The following is a 27375-nucleotide window of genomic DNA, read 5'->3' on the forward strand; positions in this document are numbered from 1 at the left end:
GGCTCTGCTCAGGTAGTGGGTCCCTGACAGGGGTGGGATCCTGTCAGAGACCTAGACAGAAAACCACGGAGCTGCGCCTGCCCTACATGCGGCAGCATCCTAAGGAAGAGACATTGAAGGGATTTGCATTGCAGAGAGTGAGAAATGAAGTCACAGCAAAAGGAGAGAAAACCTGAAGGAGTTCTGCCCTGTAATAGGCTGCCTCCTTTCTGAGGCGCAGGATCCGGTAGCCGGAATACCGAGTGGTCATCATCTCTAAGCCTGGCTCCAGAGCCCGGCAGGACAGCTAGTTCCATATTAGTTGCCCGACCTTATACCCAGGAGGCACGGTGGCAACTGTGGAGGCCGGGGCGTGATAGAGTCCCTGTAAAAAGCCTCAGGCCATCAGTCATACGGGTTTGTCCTATCCTATCCATCAGGGGGACAGAGAGAAAGAGACATAACATCTAGAACACCAACATCAGTTGTGAGAACCTTACCGAGAAGCTCAGCAGGAAGGGACTACAACACACAGGCGCTAGAGGAAGGCTATTGAGTTCCACCTGGATAAGGGGGACTCTGGATTTGCCTTCAGACCGGCCGGACTCTGCCTACCCTGTGGTCTGTACCCTGGACTGTGGATGCTGAAGCCTTCAGTAAAGGTAAAGAGACTGCTACCTTGTGTCCTCATTATTCACAGCGCCTTACATCATCCACCATCCACCATCTACACTCTGGGAAGCCCTGGGGATACACTTCACCTGTGGGAAGGTATACCATCTAGCTGCCAACACATCACCCCAGCGGACCCCTAAGCAGCGTTGGTCACCCTGACCGAATACCACAGGTGATGTCACGAACATTATCCCTTTAAAGACCTTTCCCCCATTTTACAACGGACGTCCCTAGGGCCACGGACCGGGTCAGCCACCGTGACATTCCCGTTGAGAACTGAAGGACCCGGTACCGAGTACCCCACTGCCCTACTGGGGACGCTCCATATACGATGCGGTGATTCCGGAACACAATGAACACATCTGGAATCACCGCGCGTACAACAGGGGACAGCACTTTGGGCAGAGTGGGGTATCCGCTGCGTCCAAAGCACTGGGATTCTGGATTGTGGAAACATACCCTAAGTGTACAATTCAGGACTTATATATATGCCACTTACCTCACGCTGCTCACTACATATTTTGCAAAGCCAGATAGAATGGGGGCGACTGTTGGTCTGGACTCCACACTTTGTGCAAACATTCTGTTAAAATCAAGTATAATACCCTAAATTAGCATTAGAAGTAGTAGGAAGAGTAGTAGTGACATAAGCTAGATCGTAAAAGCCTATAATAGACAGATATTGCTTTTACGTTTTCTAAACAAATGTAAAAAAAAAAAACATTATTTATTTATCCTTAAATTCTCCAGGGTTCTGTTGCTAATATTTACTCCTGAAAGTGACCCATTAACTCATTATTGGAGCTATACATCTCTGCTTTTATTTCCCCCCACACATTGTACTAGCCATGTTCCTGCTTGTACATGAAATTGAAGAGAACATTCTTTAAGAAACATTGTATAAAATAACTTTCAAAAATATTGAACTTTTGAAAGGGCTTTAAATCGGAAAATCTTATGCTGCTGATTAGAAATAATGATAATGACCTTTTTGCAGTCTTCACAGACAACACACTTTGATCCAGGCAAGCCCAACTGCTCTCCACAAAGAATGCAACGATTAACACCATCACCCGTCACAGTCTTCCTCATATCCTCTAATCGGTCCACCAACCGCCTGAGGAAAAACAAATGCAGTTACTTGACTTTTTCCCTATACAAATCCATGTCTTTTTTCTATTATATCTCTTATGTAATGTCTTACCAACCAAGGTAAGGAAGCAAATAACTTCCATTTTACACTGAAACGGAATGAACAAATTAAGAAGTTATTAAAACCTAATTAATTAAAAGAACTGAAATCAAATGGGTTAAAACTGCGTTGACATCGAAAGAATGATTATGACAATGGAATCCAATAATTGTGGTTTATTGGTCAACACGTTTCAAAGTATCAAACCTCTTCATCAGGACAGGCCACATATCGCAGAGGTTTGCCCTCATGAAGAATTCTTTGAAACGCGTTGACCAATAAACCACAGTTCTTGGATTCCAGTCTGCTCCCCATCCTTCCGACAGCATCGCAGTTTTAACCCATTTGATTCCATTTCTTTTTGCTTCTATTACTGTGGGTCTTCAGCAGCCTATGCCTTTGTAATGGTTATGAGCACACAACCCGACCTGCATTGTGGTTGCCCATATTTTCCCAACACATTATCTGGCTAAGTCTCTAATGCACTTTTTGTCCTTTCAACTCTTTACTTTAAAACCTAATTAATTACATCTCATCTAACCTTTTAGATTTGGATTTTAGTTTAGTTTTATCCACTGTCCATAACAGTAGGCTGCGTGAGGGAAGTACTAGTTCTCCATGAAGCAGAGTATGATGTCTTCGGGTAAGTTCACATACATTTGGAATTTTTGCTGCATTTTTTCATGTGGATAAAATGCAGCATTTTACAGTAGCACAAAATGAACAAGATTTCTAAACCCTTATTCAAATGATGCAAATTTATTTTTCCATTCTTTTAGCTGTGGTGCATTTTTTAAAGATCCACAGTATGTCAATTATTTTAGCGTTTTTTATGTGTTTTTTACCCATTCAATTGAATACATGAAAAAGGCAACAAAATGCATAAATAAATACGTGTATTATGTATCAAAAACATGCATAACGTACTCAGGGGTTTTACTGCCAACGCAATACAATTTTTATACTGAAAAACATGCTGCCAAAAAAGCACTGTGTAAATATACAGTTAGGCCGAGGTCACACCTGCGAGAAATTCGCACGAGTCTCTCACATCAATACCCGGCACTGCCGCCGGCTCTCGGGAACAGAACTGTCAGATGCAAAGAAATACATGCAGCCGCACTCTCCAGTCCCGAATGCTGGCGGCAGTGCCGGGTATTGATGAGAGAGACTCATGCGAGTTTCTCACATTGCACTCGCAAGTGTGACCCCGGCCTTACAGTTAATGTTCCATGGAAAAAGTCTAGGTCCTAATCGAGTATTTTTAACGTGTTCGAAAAAAATGCTTGAGTCACCGCTGACTCATGTCTCACGGCTGTTCCACAGCCTCAACACATGCAGAGATTGCCTAACAAACATCCCTGAATGTGTTGCGGCTGTTGAACAGTTGTGAGATATGCAGAGGCGGAAACTCAAGCATTTTTTTGTTTAAGCATGCCAAAAATACTCGATTAGGACACGATGAGTGCTCACTCATCACTACTTGAGCTTGAGTTATTTTTTTCTGTGAGAGCCAATTAGTAAAAAAAAAAAATCAAAGATCAATCACATAAAACAATCTAATTTTCAGTGTCATGGTGCATCAATACAGACATATACTTCAACTTTCACTGTTACAGAATTCTGTGCACTTAGTACAACGGTTATTCTAAACTCCTCTACCACAAAACAAACTAAATTACGTATCTGTTGGACGTGGCCTTGTTGTTGAGGCTGAGTGCACAAACCACCATCACTAAAAATAGAACAACCATGACTAGATAATTTAGTCACTCCGAAGACAAGCCTCAGGAGATGAAATTAGGAATCCTAGATTCAGGGACGCTTCATGCGCTCTACTTGTGTGGTGACCTATATCCAGCACAGAAAATGGAGTACACAAAAGGAATGAAGCACTGCCTATACTGCGTGTGTTCTCTCCCTGGTGTGTAGCGATACAGCCCGTGTTTGATGTATATTTTATTTATCGTACAAATTGTCTTTTGGGAAAACAGAAAATAAGCACAGAACTAGAATGAATGTACAAACCTGAAAACCTTGGCAAATAAAAAACACCATCTAATTCTACATTTTATTGAATTATAAAATTAATAATTTGAAACAACACTTAGGAAAACCCAATATACGTTGCTCCTATGGCTGCAAAAACCAACAACAGCTAAGATATAGTTAGTCCCAAGTTTAAAGTGAATTTGTCAGCACAATATAGGGTTAAAAAGCCTGATCTCAGGGAGCCATCACTGTTTGGTGTAGTTTCCAAAGAATACCTGTTTTGTCTAAATGTGGATTTAACAGAGCTAGTGCTTCTAACAAAATTAGAATATCAAAAAGCTAATTTCAGTTCTTAAATACATAAAGTGAAACTCATATTATATAGAGTCATTACAAACAGAGTGATCTATTTCAAGTGTTTATTTCTGTTAATGTTGATGGTTATGGCTTACAGCCAATGAAAACCCAAAAGTCATTTTCTCACTAAATTAGAATACTTTATAACGCCAGCTAGAAAAATGATCTTAAAATCCGAAATGTTGGTCTACTGAAATGTATGTTCAGTAAATGCACTCAGTACTTGGTCGGAGCTCCTTTTGCATCAATTATGGCATCAATGCAGCGCGGTAAGGAGGCGATCAGCCTGTAGCACTTTTGAGATGTAATGGAAGCCCAGGTTTCTTCCTGGATGAAAACCTCTTCCAGAGTGCTCTGGACCTCAGACTTGACAAAGGTTCACCTTCCAATAAGACAATGACCCCAAGCACACAGCTAAAATAACAAAGGAGTGGCTTCAGAACAACTCTGTGACCATTCATGACTGGCCCAGCCAGAGCCCTGACCTAAACCCAATTGAGCATCTCTGGAGAGACCTGAAAATGGCTGTCCACCAACATTCACCATCCAACCTGACGGAAGTGGAGAGGATCTGCAAGGAAGAATGGCAGAGGATCCCCAAATCCAGGTGTGAAAAACTCGTTGCATCATTCCCAAGAAGACTCATGGCAGTATTAGCTCAAAGGGTGCTTCTACTCAATACTGATCAAAGGGTCTGAATACTTATGAGCATGTGATAATTCAATTTTTTCTTTTTTAATAAATATGCAAAAATTTCTACATTTCTGTTTTTTTTCAGTCAAAATGGGGGTGCACAGTGTACATTAATGAGAAAAAAAAAAACTTTTTTTAATTTATCAAATGGCTGCAATGAAACAAAGAGTGAAAAATTTAAAGGGGTCTGAATAGTTTCCGTAACTGCAGTAGATCACTATATAATATATGAGTTTCACTTTTTGTATTGAAGAACTGAAATAAATTAACTTAAGGCCTCTTTCACACTAGCGTCGTGCACTACACGTCGCTAGGCGTCGTTTTGCAGAAAAAACGCATCCTGCAAAAGTGCTTGCAGGATGCGTTTTTTCTCCATAGACTTTTATTAGTGACACAGTGCAACGCATTGACACATGTCGCAACCGTCGTCGTGTTGCTTCGGACCGTCGCCACCAAAAAACGTTGCTTGTAACGTTTTTTGGTGCGTCGTCTGCAGCATTTCCAACCGCGCATGCGCAGCCGGAACTCCGCCCCCGCCTCCCCGAACCTCACAATGGGGCAGCGGATGTGTTGAAAAACAGCATCCGCTGCCCCCGTTGTGCAGCGCTTTCACAGCTAGCATCGGTGCGCCGCAACGTCGCATAGCGACATGCAGTGCACGACGCTAATGTGAAAGTAGCCTAATTCTACATTTGTGAGAAGCACCTGTAATTCTTCTGCTCTGTGTATAAGCTGGTCCAGACTCCTGACTGGCAGCTTCCTGTGTACACTGTACATTGTGAACAAGCTACCAATCCGTGTTGGGGGCAGGGATAGACGGATTAGCTGGACTGCTGGTCCTATGAGCTGTAGTCAAATAGTGTTAATCTTCTGATGATAAAGTACTGTTTGCATTGAAACTACAGCATACAGCCTAATAAGTGACACATCCCTGGAATCAAGGTCTTGTGCCCTATAATATGCTATTCTCAGAATAAATAGCAAAATCCAGTAGTCAACTATTTAAAAAATAAAATGGGTAAAATTGAACTTTAGTAGTGATGAGTAAAGATGAGAGAATATTTCAATGTTCAGTTTGCATTCCAATTGCCGATATTGCAATATTTGCAGATTAATTTGTCGAATATTCGCCGAACATAACCTAACCTTTTTTTGACACTGCAAAGGATGAGTCAACTCACGTAATCTGCCAACTTTGAAAAAAAAAAACCTGAGTAGAGGTAAAAAGTGCAACAATTTGACTACTACATGTATGAACCTTCACAAGCGCAATCAACATGCGTTACTCTTGGAATCTCAAAGCACAAAAATGCAGACCAGCAGACCTCAACCATCAGTTACCCCATCAATTGCATCTGCTGCTTCTTCCTCCTCTGATACAGTGCCAACTATTGAGACTCAGGTCTTCGACTGCAGAACCTCGGGTTTTTACACGCTCCAGTCGCTGAGATCCTGCTGTCAGCTGTATCGGATGTGGATATGCCTGCAGTTTTAGACCCACCTCAGAGAACGAGCACACCACAACTTTCGCAATCCACCGTAACATCTCCGCCTGCACCTCTCTCACGGTCCAGCAGTTTGTCCGGTTTACCATACTCTGCCCTCTCTCAGCACTGCAGCCAGCTCGTGGTAGCACAGTTGTGGTCACGTAAAAGATTGTTTCCTCTTACACATGACAAAGCTAAAAGATTGAACTCCACCATCTCCAATCTGTGGCCATGGAAATGCTGCTATTCCACCTGGTAGATACAAATGGTTTCCAAAAGCTGATGGTGGTCGCAGTCCCCAGTACCAATTGCCCAGGCCCTATTACTTTTCAAACAAGACTGTGCCCTCACTATACCAGTATGTCGCAGAAAACATCACCTATTCCTTGACTAAGTCTATGTCTGCCAGGGTGCATGTCACCACAGACACTTGGAGGAGTATGCATGGCCGAGGGCATTACATCTCACTGACTGGGCACTGTGTGATTAGGCTTTTTCACAATTCCGTCGGTGTGGGACCGTCACAAAGTGTCGGCGGGACGTACCGACGGAGGTTGAGAAAATTCTGTGCAATGTGGGCAGCGGACGCAGTGTTTCAATGCATCCGCTGCCCACTGTATAGTCCCAGGGAGGAGGGGGTGGAGGAATTGCAGGACCCGACATACGAAAAAACTTCCCCTTGAACGTTTTTTCGCTACGACGGTCCACCAAATACCGACGCATCCAGTGCATGACATATGGAACGTGTGTCCATACGTCGCCATGCACCAGTAATACAAGTCTATGTGCAAAAAACGCATCCTGCGGGCAACTTTGCAGGATTCATTTTTTGCACAGAACGACGCATTGCAACGGCCCCTAAAAGACAGAAGTGTGAAAGAGGTATTAGCTGTAGTGGAAGACATGTTGGTACCAATTATAATATTTCTACACTCGTGAAATTTATGCCACTTCTGTGGTGTAAGGCCCTCATTTGTTTACATGTGAACACTCCTGGTTGGGTGTCCGTCTGCTGGATTGGGTGTAGTGGAAGACCTGTCAGTCCCTATTATTCTCTTTCTACTGTGGTGAAATTGATGCCACTTTGGTACTGTCTGCCAATAATTTTTGGAAATGTGAACACTCCTGGTTGCTTCTTCATGCATGTTACCTGTAGTAGTAGGCCTCCGACACCATCAGGCCTCCACTTCCTTGGACTCAACTACCCATGTTACGATCCTTAAATTTTTCTGAAAATGGTAGTCTACAAATCTGATATTTGTGCCACGTGAGTGTGGCTCAGCATGAAAGCAGGTAGAGTTGTTGCATGTGGTATCAGCCCTCCCAGCAAAGGAAGCATACACCGATCCCTCACCCACCTCGTTCAGTTGAAAGCTGTAAATGCTGTCCTAGACCCGATAACTCATGCCTGGCTGATTGCTGCAGTGCCATGCTAAAATTTCTACTGCGGGTGAATTGAGGCCACTTTCCTGGTATCTGTCCCTCATTTGATGTGTTTTGGTAGCATTTGTGGCCACTATCAAGTGTTGTGCATGCGTTTGTTTTTGCCTCCCATTGACATGATTGCCACCCCTGCGAGCTGAAGACCCAATGATGCTCCTCCTCTTCCTGCCCTAATAGCATAGAATAGTCTGCGTGAGCCTCAGATATCTCAGTCTCATCAGGATCACCTCCTCCCCGGGGTCAACATCTGATGAGGAGGGTCAGGATGCTGCTCGGACCCTACTTCTTCATGCCCCGAATCCAAGCTAAAAAAATGTTGGGCATCGGTGCAGATTTCCTCCTCTTGAACGCTTTTGAGTACACTTCTGATGATCATGGCATAAAATGTGTGAACAGCTCTTGAGACTCACCCATCTTTGGTTCCGTACAGTCTGTTATGTGATTTGAGAGTTGGGACTTGGGAGGAAGCAAGGGGAATTTGGGTGCTATCTCTGGACTGCACATGCTTTTTCTGGCCTCATCAACAAGGCGTACTGCTGTGCGTCTGCCAAAGAAAGGTAATGGAGTAGCCAGTCCAGTAACAAAAGTTTTCAGATGTCTTTGCATAGAACATAACGTTGTTGGGTCAGTAGTGCTTTCACTAAACTTACCACCTACCCCACATACTGTACACCTTAAACACCAAGCCTAATTCTCCTTCCACCACAGCCTCGCTTTTTTCCAGGTATGTTGCTCAGATAATGTGGTAGGAGCACAGTATTAGCAACAAAATTACATTTTAAACTCTGCACCACCTCTGCAAACAGCTGAATTTCAGTGGCAGTAAATTCAAAGGTGAAATATGTTGTGCTGTATTGTGTTAGTCACAGAAGAAAGGATTGTTTTAGTGTGGAGGAGGCCTGTATGAGAAAGAAGATATGCTACAAACAATTTGAAAGTCAGATGTCCCCTACTGTATGACATTAGGAACACAGGAATTTTTGGGTGGCCTCTGGATCAGGTCTCTATAACACACTAGATGCTACAAAGTATTTAAAAGTTAGGTCCCCCTACTGTATGACGTTTACAAACAGAAAAATATTTTTGGTTATGTGCATGAGATCTGCAAACAGCTTAATTTCAACCCAACAAAATGCCAAAGTGTGATACGGCGGGCTGTCTAAAAAAATTATAATTTTTCATTTGCAAAAAGTTAATGTGCCTTAGGTCTGCAGACAGTTTCACGTCACCACAGCACTAAATGACAATTTGGGATACAGCAGACTATTTCACACTTCGCTAGTGAAAAAATATTATTTAGAATGCTATGCTCGTGCATGGAGCACAATAGAAGCAGTGCACAACACACTTGAAGGACATGTGTCCTGCTGGCTTTGTCTGTGGCCCCCAAAAGAAAAAAGTGCTGGAAGGTAAATTTAACAACCACACTGGACACTAGCTAGCTAAACTATCTGACTGACATACAACAGCCTAGCTAACTAGCCTCTCTGCACTTTTAGGGTATGTGCACACGACAGGATTTCTTGCAGAAATTTCCTGAAGAAAACCGGAAATTTTCTGCAAGAAATCCGCATTTTTTTTTTTGCGTTTTTTTCGTGGTTTTTTTAGCTTTTTTCAAGCGTAATTAGCTTGCAGAATGCTAAAGTTTTTCAAGCGATCTGTAGCATCGCTTGGAAAACTGACTGACAGGTTGGTCACACTTGTCAAACATAGTGTTTGACAAGTGTGACCAACTTTTTACTATAGATGCTGCTTATGCAGCATCTATAGTAAAAGATAGAATGTTTAAAAATAATAAAAAAAATAAAAAAAATTGTTATACTCACCCTCTGCAGACAGCCGATGTCCTCAACGGCGTCCGTTCCTATAGATGGTGTGGTTCAGGACCTTCGATGACGTCGCGGTCACGTGAGCGGTCACATGACTGGTCTTGCGACCAATCACAAGACAGCGACGTCATCGCAGGTCCTGAACCACACCATCTTTAGGAACCGAAGCGGCAGCATGCAGGGAAGACTCCGGGGGCCATCGAAGGTGAGTATATGACTAATTTTAATTCTTTTTTTTTGACCAATTATATGGTGCCCAGTCCGTGGAGGAGAGTCTCCTCTCCTCCACCCTGGGTACCAACCGCATATAATCTGCTTACTTCCCGCATGGTGTGCACAGCCCCGTGCGGGAAGTAAGCAGATCAATGCACTCCTAGGTAAGCGGAATCCCCGCAATTCCGCATTTTTAATGAACATGTTGCTTTTTTTTCCGCGATGCGATTTTTTCACGGAAAAAAATGCAACATTTGCACAAAAAATGCGGAATACACTGTAAATAATAGGAGGCATATGTTAGCGTTTTTTTCGCGTTTTTATAGCGAAAAAATGCAAAAAAAACGCAAAAAATACTGAACGTGTGCACATGGCCTTAGAGTGTCAAAATGGCACTAAAACTAGATGTCCACTCTTTATATGGAGAGGGACATGTGATTTCATCAGCCTATGATACAAGCCATTGTGTCAAGACATTGTGGATATTTCCTGAGCCCTGAATGGCTAGCTGCAATGTGCACACAAATTTAGGAAAAAGTAAATAAATTACTGTTTACAAGTACGCCGGGCCCTGAAGCTCTGCAAAGCCCCTCCCATCATCAAACATACCAAATGCTCATGATACACCATCGTTATCATTGCTAAAGTGCTGAAAATACTTTTGAGGCAGCGCAAATATTTTCCCGCACGTTTTACCAACTGTTACCGATTTTTACCGATTTTATAAAATGTTGCTCTGGTTTCAGATCATGAATTTATATTTGGCAATCATTTTCCGAACAAATTCACTTATCACTAGTGATGAGCGAACATGCTTGGATAAGGGATTTTCAGAGCACACTCGTGTGCTAAGAGTGTCTTTGGCATGCTCAAAAAATATGAGTGCCCACGGCTGCATATCTCGGCTGTTCAACAGACAACACATGCAGGGATTGCCTGTTTTGCAGCTGTTGAACAGCCGAGATATGCAGCCGTGGGCACTCAAACATATTTTTTGAGCATGCGAAAGACACTCTTAGAACACGAGTGTGCTCTGAAAACCCCTTATCCAAGCATGTTCGCTCATCACTAAACTTTAGTAATATATAGAGGCAGTTTTAGACATCATGGTAATAATTGATGTATGATTGTGTGAAAATAAACCTTGATTCAATAATAAGATAAAATACTAGGATTTATTCAGGCTTGACAGTCTTCTAGGATTGTGTTCTCCAAAGATATACATTTTTTCTTGTGTATACAAGTTTTTAGATACAAATTTGACTGAAATTTAAAGTTACCTTTTATCCAGAAGTACCACAGCTTTAGGGACATCCAAAACATAAACGAATGGATACAGTAAGCATTCAGGTAGCCAAACATTATTAACAGAAAATATATTCAGTACAATCTAAAAAGCTGATTTGGGATTTTCTATCCTTGGCTGTGTCTTCTAAATAGTACAAAAGCAGAATTGGCTTTCTTTCAAATACTTAAGACTCTGGGCTGGCTTGTCTGTGCAGCAGTGTCTTCCATCTATACCCAAGACACAATCCATTGATGTCCCAATGCTATAAGGCGGTCTATTTAAAGTATATGATCCCAGGGTAGAAATCCAATTAGGCAAAAGGTGTAATGGCACAGTTTTGCAGGATTATGATACACACCCTTTTTCACAAGAGAGCAACACTATTGTAGAATACTTTATGTAGCGACGAGGTTTGCGGCTTCCTAAATCATTTCATTAAAACCCTTTCAGTTGTTTTTTTTGTTGTGTGTTTCAAATGGATTTGTGTGAATGAAGCCAATTTATTGTGCTATAATACATAATAAAGCTTTCTAACATACTAATTGCTTACTTTTTTCATCTTATAGATCTTTGTGTGCAGTTATTGGAGGTGTTCCTACTTTTATTAAGCAGCAATGAATCTATGCTGAAAATGTTTTGCTTCCAAAGGTCTGAGGATTGTTAGAAGAGAACCCTATACACCTTTTGCATAGAAGCAAGATTCAGTTAAGATTAGTTTTCAGCATGTGTATATTAACCCCTCGCAGACATCGGCATACTGTTACGCCCAATGTCGATATCCCTACCTCTGATGTGGGCTCTGGCGGTGAGCCCACATCTTTCCAGGGACGTCCGCTGTTTTGAACAGCTGACATGTGCCCGCAATAGCCACGGGTGGAATCGCTATCCACCATTGGTTATTAACTAGTTAAATGCCTCTGTCAAACGCTGACAGTGTGCGCTTAAATGGCGCTTCCGTCAATCACATCGGAAATATGCACACCGGTGACCTGCATCACGTGATCGCGGTGTGTCGGCATGACAACCTGAGGTCTCCTGGAGACCTCTATGGTCGTCAATGCAGGATTGCTGTGAGCGCCACCCAGTGGTCGGCACTCATAGCAAGTCAGCAATTCTTTGACAGAGGCGATCTGACTATCGCCTCTATGTAGCAGAGCCAATCGAGTTGTATCAGCTTCTAGTCTCCTATTGAGACTATTGAAACATGACAAAAGTAAAAAAAATATAAAAAAAAGTTCAAATCTCCCCCCTTTTGCCCCATTCAAAACAAAACAATAAAAATAAAATCAAACATATACATATTTGGTATCGCCGCGTTTACAATCACCTGATCTATCAATAAAACAAAGGATTAACCTGATTGCTAAATGGCGTAGCGAGAAAAAAAGTCAAAACGCCAGAATTACATTATTTTGGTCGCCACAATATTGCATTAAAATGAAATAACGGGCTTTCAAAAGATCATATCTGCACCAAAATAGTATCATTAAAAATGTCAGCTTGGCGCACAAAAAATAAGCCTTCAACCAACCCGAGATCACTAATCAAATATTAGGCCTAAGTAGAAAAGGTACTTCCTAATTACAGAATCAATCAAAAAAAGAAACCTCGGAAGCTTAAATACCATTAAAAGTATCAATATTTTATTAATCACAAAACATAAAAAACAAGTCTCATAGTAGCCAGTGGTAATAACAGTAACAGAATGCTACTGTCTGCATATAGGAATATGACTATAAATCAAGTGATGTATACATACATGCCAAGAAAGATTACAACCACAATGCAAAAATTGTTCAAATTATCTGGGTGTAGTCCATATTACAGAGATCCATAAAGGAAAGGGTTAATCCCATACACTACACTGTATAGAAAACATGTTTTCAGTCAAAGGGTTAATCACATAAGATGCATTACACAGCAATCATATTTGCAATCAAAAGGTTAATCCTATAAAGTACAATATGTAGCAGACATGCTTACAATAATGGGAAACCTATCTGATTGAACAAAGCCTTTGGCTTATTGCATCACTAGTACAGCGTGTAACAGTGTGTCACTGATAAGAAATACATATAGTGCATATATATGGCATGAAAGAGAGTACGGACATATTACCTAAGTATGCAGCGCAGTCTGAGAACCCCGACGCGCGTTTCGCGGTATGCTTCGTCCAGGGGGATAGTCAGTGACTATCCCCCTGGACGAAGCATACCGCTAGGATCTAAAACCACGAAATGCAACAAATGGATTTCTCCATAAGCGGGTCATATATCTACACCATGTTCATACTTAAAAGAACCCCCCTGATGTGGTGAGCATCATGAGCATTGTGTTCTTCTATGAGGTTCATACAGCGAGTTATGTATAGAAATGGCCTGTCATAACTCTAAGAAAGGGGAGTATTCAGCCTCTAAGTGAGGTCACCACAGGGGGAGTGTCTTACTTTTGGGCACGGAGATAAGTGAGTGAGACATCAGTCTTCACGACTCGAGTCTTTTGTCCAGGGTCTAGCTGCGAGACAGATCTGTAATGCATCTGGATGTGTGCTCATCCCCCACAGAACATGGTTTGCCTTGAGATGAAATTAGATAATGAACTGTAAGTGTTTTTCAACTTTAATCCCACTTTATTTATAATTGTACTGTACATACAATACTTGTCCACTTTTATAATATATTTTTATACTTCTGTAAACACTGCCTACCTTTTTGGAGTAAAACATATAAAAATTACTAGCTTTGTTTCACCTTGCTTTATAACGTACGGTCACATCCTCTGAAGTGAATTATGCTGCTAATTTGGGTTGGCTCTGGACCCGTTATTAAGAAATCAGAGCTGGTGGCAGCGGATTTGTCCTGTGCATTTGGGAGACTTTGTAGCGATGGATGTAGTTAATAATTATTGTCCCCGCCTGAGTGGGAGTAGTTATATCGCCCTCGCTGCAGAGTGCCCATTAGCCAATACAAAGTAAGGCAGTCTTTCTGGCGATTAATTATCCTAGGTGCAGTATTCTGTTAGACCTGAGGGTAAGGGGGGGCACCAGAGAGCTGCAAGTTCCAAACCAGAACTGGGAAGTGGGATATAGATAAATCCCCTTCAGAAAGGAAATAGAGGCAACCAAACAGCCCCAGTTCATGACAAATTGATGTTGTGAGCGGTGGGGATGATAAGGTATCATCCCTGGGATCCATGACAACTTGTAAATACCTAGTAACTGTAAGGTCATCTTGATGATAATACAAGTATAAGCTGGTTCCAATATATTTAGTCAACACATTTGAAAGATATTTATTTACCTATGATTTTGAAGCATTTTCATTAAAAGGAACTTACTTTTACGACATCATTCCAGGATCATCATCTTCCCTGCTCAAGTTAATTGACAAGTCTCACACATATACAGTATGCACAGTATATAGGGAGAGACCTGTCAATCAACTGGAGTTGGATTAAAGCTGGGGCAACATTGGATTAATGCTCTCCCTGTAGTCCACAGCTGGCTTTTTACAGTAAAATATGACCGGCTGCAATCGCGCACCCAGACTTTGATTCAGACTTTCCGTGGTATGGGCAGCATGAATCTGATGACAGGTCTCCTTTAAATCCTTAAGGTCTGCAGTCAGAAATGCTACATACATCTATTCCATTAAATGCAAGCAATTACAAGCATTTGCACTGGAAGGAATATTTTCATTAAGCATATTATATGCTGCATCAGTCGACTGTCAGGTACAATATGAACAGCACACCAGATTTTCTATTTAATTATTTATACAGCTTAGGAGCAGAATGCCTAGAATAGCTAATAAACAGAAAAGGTCTTGGCAATATAACTAGTCTCGCAGCAATAAGTAAGATGCATAATTACAATGTATACCAACAGAAGGATAAATAGCAAATTATTCAATCATAAGTTGAAACATTTATAGATATACACATGAAAAAGGGGATAGGTTGTAGCGAATTTTCACAACAAGGGCTCATTCAGACATCCACATCTATCGTTCTGAGCACAGAATGCAAGGCATGGACTGGCCATAGGTCTCCCTACCAGAGTATAACAGCTTCATATACTGTATTTCTATGAGGCCATCACACTCGGGTGGGAAGAACGGTAGCCAGTCTGTGCATTGCGGTCCATGCTTGGACCAATTCGCGTGGATGTCTGGATGAGTCCTAATAAGCACAAATAATAAAATAAAAATGTGCTCTTTTGTGCACCAAAGAAACAATTTAATGGAAAAAAAACTTGCCCAATGGAAAAAGTGTTTAGAAGGTTTTTACTTTTAAATGTTGCATTAACGTGTCAAAGGCATAATTATCAAATGGTAAATATTTCACCATACAGGTTAGGCTACATTTACACTGGCATTTGGAGTTTGGTAGAAGGCTCCTTCACAGGCTCAGTCTTCATCACCAAAGAAAAAGCTAAGCATGTTGCTCTATTTTTTTTTTTTTTTATAAAATGAAGGACCTTAAGGGTATGTGCACACGCTGCGGATTTTGCTGCAGATCCGCAGCGGATTGGCCGTTGCAGATTCGCAGCAGTTTTCCATGCGTTTACAGTACCATGTAAACCTATGGAAAACAAAATCAGCAGTGCACATGCTGCAGAATAAAACGCGCGGAAACTTAGCATTGTTTATTCCGCAGCATGTCAATCCTTTGTGCGGATTCCGCAGCGGTTTACACTTGCTCCATAATAGGAATCCGCAGGTGTAAATCCGCAAGTGAAATCCGCACAAAAACTGCAAAAAAATTGCGGTAAACCGGCGGGAATTCCACAGGAAATCCGCAGTGCGGATTACCTGCGGATTTACCAAAATCAGTCTGGAAAAATCTGCAGAGTAATCCGCAGCGTGTGCACATAGCCTAATAGAACCCAAATGGACCAAATAATAATTTGAGTCTGCATAAATAACTTTTCTATTCACCAGAAGGTATGTATCTTGTGCGTTTATTATTTTTCCAAGCGAGGGCCTGGAAATGGATTGAGAGAACAATAAATTATTACAACAACCGCTGTGTTTATTTCATTAAACTACTTTTAAATCATGTGTGTGTGTGTGTTTTTTAACCCTTTCAAACAATTGGATTAATAATGGATAGGTGTCATAATTGACGCCTCTCCATTATTAATCTGGCTTAATGTCACCTTCCAATAGCAAGGTGGCATTAACCCTTCATTACCCCATATCCCACCGCTACAGGGAGTGGGAAGAGAGTGGCCAAGTGCCAGAATAGGCGCATCTTCCAGATTTGCCTTTTCTGGGGTGGCTGGGGGCAGATGTTTGTAGCCAGGCGGGGCCAATAACCATGGACCCTCTCCTGGCTATTAATATCTGCCCTCAGTCACTGGCTTTACCATTCTGGCGGAGAAAATTGCGCGGGAGCCCACGCCAATTTTTTCCGCCATTTAACCCTTTATTTCAGCAGCTACAGTGCTGAAATTTTGCACATACACACTACTAACATTAGTAGTGTGGAATATGCAAAAAAAAAGGGGATATGAGATGGTTTACTCTATGTAAACCATGTCTCATATCATGTCGGGTTTGTGCAGGAGAAATGAAAAGCCGGCAATTGAATTACCGGCTGTTCACAGATATCGCGCTGAATGAAATCTAAATACAAAATATATATATATATATATATGTGTCTCAATGACATATATATATATATATATATATATACTGTATATATGTTTTCCCGAACATTTGAGCACATAAATCCACTAGATGTCGGTTTTGCAAGCCTGCGCGAAAATCTCGCAGTACGGATGCCATACGGATTACATACGGAGGATGCCATGCGCAAAATACGCTGACACACCCTGACTACGGATCAATATTTTGGGAACATTTCTCCGTATTACGGCCGTAGTACGGACGTATAATACGTGGCGTATTGTCTTACGCCAAGTGTGAGGCCGGCCTAATTGCTACAAAAGGAGGATCTACAAAGTACTGACTTTAGGGGGGAGGTAAAGAGTTATGCACACTGAAGTTTTAATTTATTGTTTCCTATTTGTTGCTTGCTTCAAAATAAAAATAAAAATCAAATGTTTACAATTGTAGGTGTATTCTTTACATGAAGTGATGCAAACTTTAAAATAAAATAAAAAAGTTAAATTCCAGGTTGTGAACTATATGAACAGCAGGGTGCGACTAATAAGTTAAAAAATAACTTAATAATTAATTTTCATGAAAATAGTGTTAACCCCTTCACCCCCAAGGGTGGTTTGCACGTTAATGACCGGGCCAATTTTTACAATTCTGACCACTGTCCCTTTAGGAGGTTATAACTCTGGAACGCTTCAACGGATCTTGGCGATTCTGACATTGTTTTCTTGTGACATATTGTACTTCATGATAGTGGTAAAATTTCTTCGATATAACTTGCGTTTATTTGTGAAAAAAACGGAAATTTGGCGAAAATTTTGAAAATTTTGCAATTTTCCAACTTTGAATTTTTATGCCCTTAAATCACAGACATATGTCACGCAAAATACTTAATAAGTAACATTTCCCACATGTCTACTTTACATCAGCACAATTTTGGAACCAAAATTTTTTTTTGTTAGGGAGTTATAAGGGTTAAAAGTTGACCAGAAATTTCTCATTTTTACAACACCATTTTTTTTTAGGGACCACATCTCATTTGAAGTCATTTTGAGGGGTCTGTATGATAGAAAATACCCAAGTGTGACACCATTCTAAAAACTGCACCCCTCAAGGTGCTCAAAACCACAATCAAGAAGTTTATTAACCCTTCAGGTGTTTCACAGGAATTTTTGGAATGTTTAAATAAAAATGAACATTTAATTTTTTTTCACACAAAATTTATTTCAGCTCCAATTTGTTTTATTTTACCAAGGGTAACAGGAGAAAATAGACTGCAAAAGTTGTTGTACAATTTGTCCTGAGTACGCTGATACCCCATATGTGGGTGTAAACCATTGTTTGGGCGCATGGCAGAGCTTGGAAGGGAAGGAGCGCCATTTGACTTTTCAATGCAAAATTGACTGGAATTGAGATGGGACGCCATGTTGCGTTTGGAGAGCCCCTGATGTGCCTAAACATTGAAACCCCCTACAAGTGACACCATTTTGGAAAGTAGACCCCCTAAGGAACTTATCTAGATGTGTGGTGAGCACTTTGACCCACCAAGTGCTTCACAGAAGTTTATAATGCAGAGCCGTAAAAATAAAAAATCATATTTTTTCACAAAAATGATCTTTTCGCCCCCAATTTTTTATTTTCCCAAGGGTAAGAGAAGAAATTGGTCCCCAAAAAATGTTGTGCAATTTGTCCTGAGTACGCAGATACCCCATATGTTGGGGTAAACCACTGTTTGGGCGCATGGCAGAGCTTGGAAGGGAAGGAGCGCCATTTGACTTTTCAATGCAAAATTGACTGGAATTGAGATGGGACGCCATGTTGCGTTTGGAGAGCCCCTGATGTGCCTAAACATTGAAACCCCCTACAAGTGACACCATTTTGGAAAGTAGACCCCCTAAGGAACTTATCTAGATGTGTGGTGAGCACTTTGACCCACCAAGTGCTTCACAGAAGTTTATAATGCAGAGCCGTAAAAATAAAAAATCATATTTTTTCACAAAAATGATCTTTTCGCCCCCAATTTTTTATTTTCCCAAGGGTAAGAGAAGAAATTGGTCCCCAAAAAACGTTGTGCAATTTGTCCTGAGTACGCAGATACCCCATATGTTGGGGTAAACCACTGTTTGGGCGCATGGCAGAGCTTGGAAGGGAAGGAGCGCCATTTGACTTTTCAATGCAAAATTGACTGGAATTGAGATGGGACGCCATGTTGCGTTTGGAGAGCCCCTGATGTGCCTAAACATTGAAACCCCCCACAAATGACACCATTTTGGAAATTAGACCCCCTAAGGAACTTATCTAGATGTGTTTTGAGAGCTTTGCACCCCCAAGTGTTTCACTACAGATTATAACGCAGAGCCGTGAAAATAAAAATTCTTTTTTTTTTTTCACAAAAATGATTTTTTAGCCCCCAGCTTTTGTATTTTTACAAGAGTAACAGAATAAACTGGACCCCAAAAGTTGTTGTCCAATTTGTCCTGAGTACGCTGATACCCCATATATGGAGGGTAACCACTGTTTGGGCGCATGACAGAGCTCGGAAGGGAAGGAGCGCCATTTGGAATGCAGACTTAAATGGATTGGTCTGCAGGCGTCACGTTGCATTTGCAGAGCCCCTGATGTACCCAAACAGTACAAACCCCCCACAAGTGACCCCATATTGGAAACTAGACCTCCCAAGGAACTTATCTAGATGTGTTGTGAGAACTTTGAACCCCCAAGTGTTTCACTACAGTTTGTAACGCAAAGCCGTGAAAATAAAAATTCTTTTTTTTTTCACAAAAATGATTTTTTAGCCCCCAGCTTTGTATTTTTACAAGGGTAACAGAATAAATTGGACCCTAAAAGTTGTTTTCCAATTTGTCCTGAGTACGCTGATACCCCCTATGTGGGGGGTAACCACTGTTTGGGCACATGACAGAGCTCGGAAGGGAAGGAGCGCCATTTGGAATGCAGACTTAAATGGATTGGTCTGCAGGCGTCACGTTGCATTTGCAGAGCCCCTGATGTACCCAAACAGTACAAACCCCCCACAAGTGACCCCATATTGGAAACTAGACCTCCCAAGGAACTTATCTAGATGTGTTGTGAGAACTTTGAACCCCCAAGTGTTTCACTACAGTTTGTAACGCAAAGCCGTGAAAATAAAAATTCTTTTTTTTTTTTCACAAAAATGATTTTTTAGCCCCCAGCTTTGTATTTTTACAAGGGTAACAGAATAAATTGGACCCTACAAGTTGTTGTCCAATTTGTCCTGAGTACGCTGATACCCCCTATGTGGGGGGTAACCACTGTTTGGGCACATGATAGAGCTCGGAAGGGAAGGAGCGCCATTTGGAATGCAGACTTAAATGGATTGGTCTGCAGGCGTCACGTTGCATTTGCAGAGCCCCTGATGTACCCAAACAGTACAAACCCCCCACAAGTGACCCCATATTGGAAACTAGACCTCCCAAGGAACTTATCTAGATGTGTTGTGAGAACTTTGAACCCCCAAGTGTTTCACTACAGTTTGTAACGCAAAGCCGTGAAAATAAAAATTCTTTTTTTTTTTCACAAAAATGATTTTTTAGCCCCCAGCTTTGTATTTTTACAAGGGTAACAGAATAAATTGGACCCTAAAAGTTGTTTTCCAATTTGTCCTGAGTACGCTGATAACCCCTATGTGGGGGGTAACCACTGTTTGGGCACATGACAGAGCTCGGAAGGGAAGGAGCGCCATTTGGAATGCAGACTTAAATGGATTGGTCTGCAGGCGTCACTTTGCATTTGCAGAGCCCCTGATGTACCCAAACAGTACAAACCCCCCACAAGTGACCCCATATTGGAAACTAGACCTCCCAAGGAACTTATCTAGATGTGTTGTGAGAACTTTGAACCCCCAAGTGTTTCACTACAGTTTACAACGCAGAGCCGTGAAAATAAAACATATTTTTTTCCCACAAAAATGATTTTTAGCCCCCCAAATTTTTATTTTCCCAAGGATAACAAGAGAACTTGGACCCCAGAAGTTGTTGTTCAATTTGTCCCGAGTACGCTGATAACCCATATGTTGGGATAAACCCCTTTTTGGACGCACGGGAGAGCTCGGAAGGGAAGGAGCACTGTTTTACTTTTTCAACGCAGAATTGGCTGGAATTGAGATCGGACGCCATGTCGCGTTTGGAGAGCCCCTGATGTGCCTGAACAGTGGAAACTCCCCAATTCTACCTGAAACCCTAACCCAAACACACCCCTAACCCTAATCCCAACGGTAACCCTAACCCTACCCCTAACCTCACCTCTAACCGTTTAATGAACATTTTCTGACAGTCATAAGTGCCACGTATTTAAGTGCCACGTATTTAAGTGCCACATATTTAAGTGCCACGTGTTTCAGTGCCACGTGTTTCAGTGCCACGTGTTTCAGTGCCACGTGTTTCAGTGCCACGATATTTCAGTGCCACGTATTTCAGTGCCACGTACTATAAATACTATAACTATGTGGTTATACGTGGCACTGAAATATCGTGGCACGTAAATACGTGGCACTTAAGTACGTGGCACTTAAGTACGTGGCACTTAAGTACGTGGCACGTAAATACGTGGCACTTAAGTACGTGGCACTTAAGTACGTGGCACTTAAGTACGTGGCACTTAAGTACGTGGCACTTAAGTACGTGGCACTTAAGTACGTGGCACTTAAGTACGTGGCACTTAAGTACGTGGCACTTAAGTACGTGGCACTTATATACGTGGCACTTATATACGTGGCCACTGAAATATCGTGGCCACTGAAATATCGTGGCACTTATATACGTATATAAACGTATATTTTAGTGCCACGTATTTCAGGTTAGGGGTAGGGTTAGGGGTAGGGTTTTTTTTTTTTGTTTGTTTTCTTGTGTTTTTCTATAAAAACGCATGCGTCTAAAAACGCATGCGTTTTACCACGTTTACATGCGTTTTTTCACACATGCGTTTTTTTAAAAAACGCATGCAGATAAAAACGCAAGTGTGAAACCAGCCTAAAAGACGCTTTTTATAGCAAAAAAGTTTTTGCGTCTCCACATTTTGAGACCTATAATTTTTCCACATTTTGGTCCACAGAGTCATGTGAGGTCTTGTTTTTTGTGGGACGAGTTGACGTTTTTATTGGTAACATTTTCGGACACGTGACCATTTTTGATCACTTTTTATTCCGATTTTTGTGAGGCAGAAGGACCAAAAACCAGCTATTCATGAATTTCTTTTGGGAGAGGCGTTTATACCGTTCCGCGTTTGGTAAAATTGATAAAGCAGTTTTATTCGTCGGGTCAGTACGATTACAGCGATATCTCATTTATATAATTTTTTTATGTTTTGGCGCTTTTATACGATAAAAACTATTTTATAGAAAAAATAATTATTTTGGTATCGCTTTATTCTCAGGACTATAACTTTTTTATTTTTTTGCTGATGATGCTGTATGGCGGCTCGTTTTTTGCGGGACAAGATGACGTTTTCAGCGGTACCATGGTTATTTATATCCGTCTTTTTGATCGCGTGTTATTCCACTTTTTGTTCGGCGGTATGGTAATAAAGCGTTGTTTTTTGCCTCGTTTTTTTTTTTTTTTTCTTACGGTGTTTACTGAAGGGGTTAACTAGTGGGGCAGTTTTATAGGTTGGGTCGTTACGGACGCGGCGATACTAAATATGTGTACTTTTATTGTTTTTTTTATTTTATTTAGATAAAGAAATGTATTTATGGGAATAATATTTTATTTTTTTTTTCATTATTTTGGAATATTTTTTTTTTTTTTTTTTACACATTTGGAAAAAATTTTTTTTAACTTTTTTACTTTGCCCCAGGGGGGGACAATACAGATCGGTGATCTGCCAGTTTGCATAGCACTCTGACAGATCACCGATCTGAGGAAAGTGCAGGCTGCTTCACAGTGCCTGCTCTGAGCAGGCGTCTGTGAAGCCACCTCCCTCCCTGCAGGACCCGGATCCGCGGCCATCTTGGATCCGGGTCTGGGAGCTGCAGGGAGGGAGGTAAGACCCTCGCAGCAACGCGATCACATCGCGTTGCTGCGGGGGGCTCAGGGAAGCCCGCAGGGAGCCCCCTCCCTGCGCGATGCTTCCCTGCACCGCCGGCACATCGCGATCATGTTTGATCGCGGTGTGCCGGGGGTTAATGTGCCGGGGGCGGTCCGTGACCGCTCCTGGCACATAGTGCCGGATGTCAGCTGTGATAATCAGCTGACACCCGGCCGCGATCGGCGGCGCTCCCCCCGTGAGCGCCGCTGATCGCGTATGACGTACTATCCCGTCGGCGGTCATACGGGCCCACCCCACCTCGACGGGATAGTACGTCAGATGTCAGGAAGGGGTTAAATACACATAAACCAAAAACTCACAAATAACACTCAGCGACAGGCTGACACAAAAAAAAAACTAATCCACAATATATCCCTGTACAAAGACAGACCAAGGAGTGGATTCACAAAGAGGACAATATGCTCTGTGAACTAGTAAAGAAAAAAACAAACTCAAAAACAGACCAGTAATTTGTCCAATCAATTAATAAAGGAACGGTCTCACTTCATATTCTTTTGTTCCTCAAATCCTTCAGGGACCACAAATTCTGATATCCTAAACGTGAAGGAGGCACTTTTTTCTCCATACAATACCCCACAATAAAGATCAGTTTGGATCCTTTATATCGCGGCCCCAATAAGCTTTACTTCCCTTTTATTGTGGGGTATTGTATGGAGAAAAAAGTGCCTCCTTCACGTTTAGGATATCAGAATTTGTGGTCCCTGAAGGATTTGAGGAACAAAAGAATATGAGGTGAGACCGTTCCTTTATTAATTGATTGGACAAATTACTGGTCTGTTTCTGAGTTTGCTTGCTTTTTTCTTTACTAGTTCACAGACCATATTGTCCTCTCTTTGTGAATCCACTCCTTGGTCTGACCTTGTACAGGGATATATTGTGGATTAGCTTTTTTGGTGTCAGCCTGTCGCTGAGTGTTATTTGTGAGTTTTTTGTTTTTTATGTGCATTTAACACTATTTTAATCCAAATTAATTATTAAAAGTTATTTTTTAACTTATTAGTAGCAGCTTGCTGTTCATATCGTTTTACTAGATTGGTGGTCATAGCTTTCTACAATATTTTTTCAGGTTGTGAACTAGCAAAACATGAACAATGCCAAGGGAGGGGTGGGGATGTGAGTGAATACTTTTGCAAGCTACTGTGTATACATAGCTCCAACCATGTAGGAAATGAATTTCAGATAATAGTGAAAAACTCTATTGCTTTCTTCCGAAGTACAGGATGGGCCATTTATATGGATACACCTAAATAAAATGGGAATGGTTGGTGATATCATCTTCCTGTTTGTGGCACATTAGTATATGGGAGGGGGAAAACTTTTCAAGATGGGTGGTGAACATGGCGGCCATTTTGAAGTTGGCCATTTTGGATCCAACTTTTTTTTTTTCAATGGGAAGAGGGTCATGTGACATCAAACTTATTGAAAATTTCACAAGAAAAACAATGGTGTGCTTGGTTTTAATGTAACTTTATTCTTTCATGAGTTAATTTTCAAGTTTATGAGCACTTATAAAATGAGTTCAAAGTGCTGCCCATTGTGTTGGATTGTCAATGCAAGCCTCTTCTCCCACTCTTGACATACTGATGGCAACACCGCAGAAAAAATGCTAGCACAGGCTTCCTGTATCCATTGTTTCAGATGCTGCACATCTCATATCTTCACAGCATAGACAATTGTCTTCAGATGACCCCAAAGATAAAAGTCTAAGGGGGTCAGATCGGACCTTGGCAGCCATTTCAACTGGCCCATGATGACCAATCCACTTTCCAGGAAACTGTTCATGTAGGAATGCTCGGAACTGACACCCAAGATGGTGCACCACCACATTATGAGATATGCAGCATCTGAAGCAATGGATACTGGAAGCCTGTGCTAGCATTTATTCTGTGGTGTTGCTATCAGTGTGTCAAGAGTGGGAGAAGAGGGTTGCATTGACAATCCAACACAATGGGCAGCACTTTTAACGAATTTTATAAATGGTCATAAACTTGTAAATAATTTCCCATTGAAATAAATAAAGTTGGATCTAAAATGGCTGACTTTAAAATGGCCGCCATGGTCACCGCCCATCTTGAAAAGTTTTCCCTCTCCCATACACTAATGTGCCACAAACAGGAAGTTGATATCACCAGCCATTCCCATTTTATTTAGGTGTATGCATATAAATGGCCTGCCCTGTATAATTACAAGGTCACTATGGAATGACAAAGTATTTTTTGCACAAAAATTTGCAAAACCAAATGAAGAGCCAAAAACTATTGAAATATGGTAAAATGTATAAAACTCATAAGAAAAAAAAACATAATGGTCATGAAAAAAAGAGAATGTAAAAATAGGAATATAGTCCAAAAAATAAGATTCAGTATATAAGCTATGTTAACATTTGCAGATCTGTGTCAGCTGACCACTCAATGTAGAACTATAGAATCCTAGAATATGTCGGCAATATTTTTGATTTTACAATTGCTTTAAATAAGCTTTTATGAATGACTAAAGGTATGTGCACACGTTCAGGAATTGGCAGCGCTTTGGATGCAGCAGACATCCGCTGTGCACAAATCGCTGCTGTCTATTGAATGCAAGTGAACCCGAATGTGTTCACTGAACTGTGCAGATTCACGACATCCAATACATTGCACAGGTGAAATTTATCTTGCTGAGGCTCAAGTCTGATCAAGATAAATAGACATGCTGTGGTCTGGAAAGACGTGCCACATGTCCGTCTCTGCGGATGACCCGCGGGCGTCTGTGGACGCATAGTGGGCATGGGATTTATTGCAATCCTATCCACTATGCTGTAGCATCTGGATGCAATGGGTGGGATGCTGCACATGTACGCAGCAGCCAACCCGCGGAGCTTACAGGTAGTGTGCACCTACCCTAAAACTGGAAGCAAAACAATACTGTCAGGTCTCTGTTCTGACATTTGCGTAGGTGTTTCACAGACTTCTAATCTATTGGTCTGAGATAACATTGACTGTTATAGATGATAAAACAAAAATAGCTTGTATTAATGTAGCATACCGAGGAGGCATGCAAGGGTCTCTCAGAGACCAATTTATAACTGGAAATTTCCTGTTCCCTAGAGGAGCACACTTCCTCCTGTACAGGGCGTCTGGGAATACGTAATACAACATGCTCTAGAAAAGATAAACCTATATAAAGTAGTTCTTCCAGCAGATGATCATATTCTGCTAAAAGTCATACAGAAACGCTTTCTCGTTAATATTTTAAGCGGAAACTCACAAACTGGCCACAGAGTATTACCTAAACAATCACAAGATTAAGCTCATTTAGCCATATGGGGATAGTAAATCCTCTCTTACATATTTGTCAATTTGAGGTGAAAACTGAATGATCTTGTCCCAAAGGTGTATAAATTATAGTAAATTATGAGGCTGTTGATGAATTTCATGCCACAGTTGCACGCTATGCCTGTCTCAACATGTCAACTTTCATGAACATATTCATTGTAAAAATGTATGAAAATAATGAGTGTTCAGATTATTAAACTCTTTATGAAAGTCATAAGGATGGACTGATCACTCAAGTGCTAAGTTGACAGGAGTGTATAAACCATCCTCAGAGTTTCATCCAGAAATAACATGCAATTTTCATCTGAATTGTCATCCATGTGCAATCCAATTTTATATATCAGCAGTTATTAAAATTTGCAAGATTAAATACTGTTTCCTTTGTTATTAATGGCAACCCATCATAAAAGTTTGGATGCTATTGGATCCAATTTTCTATCCTCACCTATAGACTGAACCGAGTCTCATTCGACATACATAAACTAATTTTTTACGAGGCAGATTTGATCCATAAAAAAACACATGCGATTAGCCCAATTGTATATCATTGGTCTGAGTGCTGTAAAAAAATAACCAAAATTAACCTCCTGAACAGTGATGTGAACCAGTGATGTCCTCAGATAGCCACTTGACTGTGGTGCAGGTTGGCCGGAAGAAAGGTCAGGAAGCTAGGTCAGAACCAGGAGGTACAAGAAGGAAGATATTTCACAACAACTTCTTACAGTTTGTGTGTTGAATGAGGTTGGGCAACAAATGTCATGTTGGATGGTTTCCTGACAACTGCAATGTCCAGAACATTGTGGCTGCCCTACATTTGGGCACAGTAATACATGATCCATGCATCGTGTATATAATACAGGACAGATATATATCTTGGTACCGTGTTAGCCAGTAGATAGAAAAATATTTAGAATTGAGAGTCCTCAGTGGTTGATACCATCTTTTCAGTTAGCCATTAAAAGTTAACAAATTGCAAGCTTTCGAGACTACACAGGTCTCTTCATCAGGCAAAGACTAAAAGAAATTCTGAAGAATCACATATTTATGCACAACATAGCATAGAAAGAAAAAAAAAGAAAAAGAAAAAACCATGGATAAGATAGGTGACATGAAGCAGAATTACCATGAGTGATAAACAGTTCTGTCCATAAATATTGGGCCAGTTCTTAGATAAGGAATGTTTTAATGTCCTCCGATTGGGGTTGATT

At 41.2% G+C, this 27375-nt stretch overlaps 1 protein-coding gene across 4 annotated transcripts in view; it reads right to left on the bottom strand.

Annotated features, from left to right (window-relative positions):
• RPH3A (rabphilin 3A) overlaps positions 1-27375 on the bottom strand; it is a 450823-nt gene that overhangs the window by 218655 nt on the left and 204793 nt on the right. For all 4 annotated transcript variants that reach the window (XM_077292456.1, XM_077292446.1, XM_077292453.1 and 1 more), the window contains 2 exons: positions 1642-1771; positions 1154-1237 (listed from right to left, as the gene is read on the bottom strand). In XM_077292456.1, the coding sequence (XP_077148571.1) occupies positions 1154-1237; positions 1642-1771 (214 nt within the window). The remainder of the gene's footprint in view (positions 1-1153; positions 1238-1641; positions 1772-27375) is intronic.

This window comes from Ranitomeya variabilis, chromosome 1 (assembly GCF_051348905.1).
Source record: "Ranitomeya variabilis isolate aRanVar5 chromosome 1, aRanVar5.hap1, whole genome shotgun sequence".
Taxonomy (NCBI): domain Eukaryota; kingdom Metazoa; phylum Chordata; class Amphibia; order Anura; family Dendrobatidae; genus Ranitomeya; species Ranitomeya variabilis.